The 4,593-nt window shown below is 34.2% G+C and overlaps 1 protein-coding gene across 1 annotated transcript; it reads right to left on the bottom strand.

The window, feature by feature from the left end:
• Window positions 1-3,266: 3,266 nt before the first annotated feature.
• LOC108372561 (glycine dehydrogenase (decarboxylating), mitochondrial-like) lies at window positions 3,267-3,990 on the bottom strand. Its single transcript, XM_017628287.1, has 2 exons — window positions 3,534-3,990; window positions 3,267-3,442 (listed from the first exon to the last, which is right to left on the bottom strand). Exons 1-2 carry the CDS (start codon window positions 3,750-3,752, stop codon window positions 3,347-3,349), a joined length of 315 nt encoding a protein of 104 aa, XP_017483776.1. The 5' UTR covers window positions 3,753-3,990; the 3' UTR covers window positions 3,267-3,346.
• Between the last annotated feature and the right edge of the window lie 603 nt (window positions 3,991-4,593).

Here is a 4,593-nt window from a genome sequence, read left to right as displayed (position 1 = left end):
CAAAACCGATGTATGTATGTGTGAATTCTATGAGTTAGGTGAAGCTAATTAAAACCATCGCAGACCCGCCCACACTCACGACGGCCAGGACGTAATCTTGCGAAAGGGTTAGGCGAGATGCGCGAGTATTATGTAATCATTACATGGATCAGTGAAGACTATGCATTTATAGCCGCTACAAAGTTGGTTATAATTTTTGGTCGCGTACACTAGGGTGCCTGTCCGTACCTCTAAGAATAACCTAATAGAGCTCTAATTCAGTTATAACCACCATAGTTGAGTAGGTACTTACCAACACCCGGTAGCACCCAGGCTAGATTCCTATTCCGACCAATATCCAAGGAGTTGTTTCCTACTAACGACAGACCATGGCGAGCTTTAATGAATCTTTGGCCCTACCACAGGCTATCATTTGGGCTCTGAGCTCTTCAGCTATCGTAAAAGACGCTATTCGCCGGGTCGTGATCCTACTACTGGAGGTTACGGGGCGATTGCTGTTTGCGCTGCAATCCTGTCAGTTAATTTCAACTTTGGAAGAGGAACGGGTCTTTGGACTTTCTGAGATAGGGTCTTTACGAACTGGGTGCCGAGATAGTTCGATCTTCCACTCAGCCGTCGATATCGACTTAGTTAGATCGACAAGACTTTCCGAAAAGGTAAATTCGACATTTCATTCAGGTGGCAATCTCTTTAAAATATTTTCAAAATAAAATCTTATTCAATCCTTTCGTCTGACACTGAAATTTTGATACAAATTTCAGTTACTTAATTGTCTTAATTTAAGTTGAGTTGGATTTTTTAAACAGTGGACAACTCTCTTAAATATACTGATTTAAAAAGTAAAGCCTTTTAAAAACTATTTCGATTGATATCCAGTTGAGAAATAAAGCCTTTTCAAACCCACTGCGATTGATACCAATATTTCAACAATTCATTTAGCTTATCAAATAATTTGCATTTAACGGGTGTCAACCCTCTATAAACATCTCAAAAATATTTTTAATGATAAAACTATAGATTTCTTAACATTCTTTTGTTTGACATTTTTTAATATTCCATTGTGTATAAGTGAACTAAATTTGACTTTTCAAACTGGTAGTAACTATCTTCAAAATATTTATAAACAACTACCTATATACCAGAGACCTGTACGAGTGATTCTGGCATCGTATGAGTATGAGTACTAGTAACCTTTTTATTAGTATCTACAGCGATGCTTTTTTGAAATCGTATAATCGCTCGCACGATGCCGATTCTGCCGATGCGACATCGTAGCATAAGATGATTACTATTTAGGCTTCGCCGGAAACGCGTCACGAGGGAAAAAAGTTAAGCGAAATGCAACAAATGCACATGTTTGAGTCATCGCCATTAATGAAATACATCAAAAAATGTAATAATTTAATTAATTGTGAAAACAAATTCTATTGAACTTTGTATTTATAGAGAATTGAGTAGTTCACTTGCAAAGTGCGCTATGTAAAATTTTTTTCGTTTTTTAGTTTTTGGTGGGTAACGTACCAGTATTTCAAGTAGTTTCATGTCCACTAACAACGCAGTGCAAAATCTTTCTATATTCTGAAAAAATAGCATCGAATGTTAACTACTCTTGCAAAATTCGCTTACATACTTATTTATAATTTCTTAAAAGTCTCCATCTTCTGATGAACTTAGAAATCTGCTTTAGGTCGTATAGACTGTTAATGTTATGTTATGTCATGTTGTGTTATGGTATAATGTTATTAGGCTCTTATTTATCAAAATTTGCAGGTTATAAAAAAAATAATCAATTTAAAAGTTACTTGTTGTCGTTGTCGTTTTTTATTATTTATGGCTTTCTATTTTAAAATCACATAACGCTGTTTGCAAGTGGACTACTCAATTGTGTTGAGAACGTACATAAAATAAAATTGCATTCAAGCTTTAACTTTCTAAATCTGTTCTTATGTCCTATAAATTCCGACGTGCAGGAATTTGTAATTTGCTAAAAGGTTTTCCATACGTCACTGGAGCCTGTTGCTCCTATCGCGAAATATTCGCGAAATATTTTATTTAGCACTTTGTAAAATTTTTCTTTCTAATGCTTACACTTTTCAATAAATTTTAAAGTTTTTCATTTTGACACATATTTCAAATCGAACATCCCTCATCGTAAACGTGTCATATGAAAATGATGATATGAAAAAAGTATCCGCTTGCTGCTAAGTAAAACAATGCTTTGCCTACGATATCAAATTTAAATTCAACTAATCGCATCGTTTCTATTCATACTCGGCGATTATTAACTTTTACTTACTAGTGCAGGTCTCGACTACATATTTGTATTATAAATTTTCGTAATGTTTTTCCAGCTAATTTTTTGTATTTGTTTATAGAAAGCTTCAGCCAAACTATACAAATCACAGTTTCAAACTTTATACAAAAATTAGAAAAAAATCTGAAATTTTCTTTCAAAACTAAAAACTTATAAATCTGAATCATAAGAACATTTTTGAGTATGCAAGTTTAAAGCGGCCAAAAAATCGCGTTAATTATAAATATTTTTTTTTGGTGAAGGCATTTGCGATTTTTTTTTTATATACAAGTGCAATTTACGAAAACTGGCGTTGATATTTTAATATGTTTCTGCGAACGGTCTACCACATTTCATTTCATAAGAAATGCATGCTTATATGCAAAAAAAAGTAAAAATCCGTCAGAAAAAAAAAAAAATTATTTAAAATCAGTGCGATTGTTTTTTTTTTCTCTTTGAAGACTTAAAAGTTGAGATTTTGATGAATATTTGTGATTTGTATGGTTTTGCTAAAAGCTCGGACAATATTTTCATAGAAAAATAACCAAAGAGAATTTAAATCGAAAAATTGTATGTATATTACAAAAAAAAAAGACAAAATCGACACGTGATCACTTGTTTGAGTCAATTCGCAATTCTGCGAGGAAATTAACATACAGTATAAAACTCGTAAAAGTATAGCAAATATAACACATGGCGTCTTCACATTCGCTTAACAATAAAATCAAAATTGATAAGCGACTTTGAACTCTAAACCCACGCGTCTAATTACGGCTGGAGTAAGCGCTATTATCAGGGTGATTGTATAAAATCATAGCAGGGGGTCCACTCAAAAATAAATTTGCAAACAAGATAACGATATTACAGCAAAACAATGCCTATATGTATGTATGTATGTACATAAATACATATTGATGTACGTAGGCATACTAAGTAAATACATATGTATATACTACATACATAAGTCCGTAGCTATTCGGATTCAGTGATAGCATTTACGTAGATTTCACGAAAAATCAGACTACGATGGTTTCAGTGATAGCCCTGATTATGTTAGGAGCAATACTCACTTAACGGTTTATCCAAGTTCAAATCTCGCTTCAGTTGTATGCGCTTGGGAACGGCCTTATTCGTAAGTTCCTCCAAGGACTAGTTGTAAGAAGAAACAGTGTTCTATGATTATTCCTGATCTTCACTAACTTTTATGTTTATGTATATATATGGATGTATATATATGTACCTTAAAGCCCAGCGTATCCAACATTGACACCACATCCGTTTTACGCGGCCCTATATGACGGCTGGGAAAGTCAGATTTCGAGGGAAATAACACCTCACCCACTGGCACGGTCGCTAAGCAACGTGTTTGCATGAGTACACGTGGCGCTTGCCATGATTTTATGGTTGTATGTGTGAGTGCGACAAGTTGGCGCGTAGATACGCGGCTTAAATGCTGCATTGTTACTCTGTTTTAATTAATATGTATGTATTTGTGTAGTTGGAAAATCACAAACGCTTAAGTTGAAATGTATGCATGTGATCACTTCTGTGTTGTAACGGCACTTTTAATTTCTACTTGGCACTTTTTTGATTTAATACAAACACTTCAAAAAATTAGAAAACTTAGAAATAAAAATACTTCTACTTTCGCCAACAACTGGCCACGGACTGAATGAAATGAGCATCTTACTATCATGCCACGCAATGAGCTAAGCTGCGCTTTAGTGTGGATCTTCTTATCAGTAAGAATTGTCTGAAAATTTATTTATGTAGATGCTAGACTTATCTCAAGTCGGCTGTGCATATGTGTTGGTTTGGTTTCTGATAATCCAGTCGGAATATTTGCAACCTGTTTACAAAAGTTTGTTTTATTCGAAACTCACTTATATTTATTAAAAGGTGGGGTGCAATAACACCATACGCAATAAGGCCATAAGGTCTTATTTCCATTTTGTTTTGGAAATAAAACTATATGACGTTGTCTTCAATCCAGAAGTCATTCAAAATTGTACAAATGAATAACAAAATCACCGCTTCAACTAAAAAATGCATGTCTGGCCACACTATTTGTGGATCACAGGTTTTCTATTAATTGACCGTGGGCGTGTTTCTTTATTATTCAGTCCGGATCTACCAAATAACTTCTATCTGTAGACTTCAGCAGGAAAAGTAATAGTTGCCTGTGCCCTTCTCTGAAATATCGCTAAATTTAAAGGTTGTCGAAAGAACCCCAAACAACCGATAATCGCTGCAACAAAATAACATATTTAAGTGTGGAGCTGTTAGTTTAAAACTATGGT

This window comes from Rhagoletis zephyria, unplaced genomic scaffold (assembly GCF_001687245.7).
Source record: "Rhagoletis zephyria isolate East Lansing unplaced genomic scaffold, Rhagoletis_zephyria_1.1 Rzeph_scaffold_05859, whole genome shotgun sequence".
Taxonomy (NCBI): Eukaryota; Metazoa; Arthropoda; class Insecta; order Diptera; family Tephritidae; genus Rhagoletis; species Rhagoletis zephyria.
This window is presented reverse-complemented; position numbering and strand designations above follow the sequence as displayed.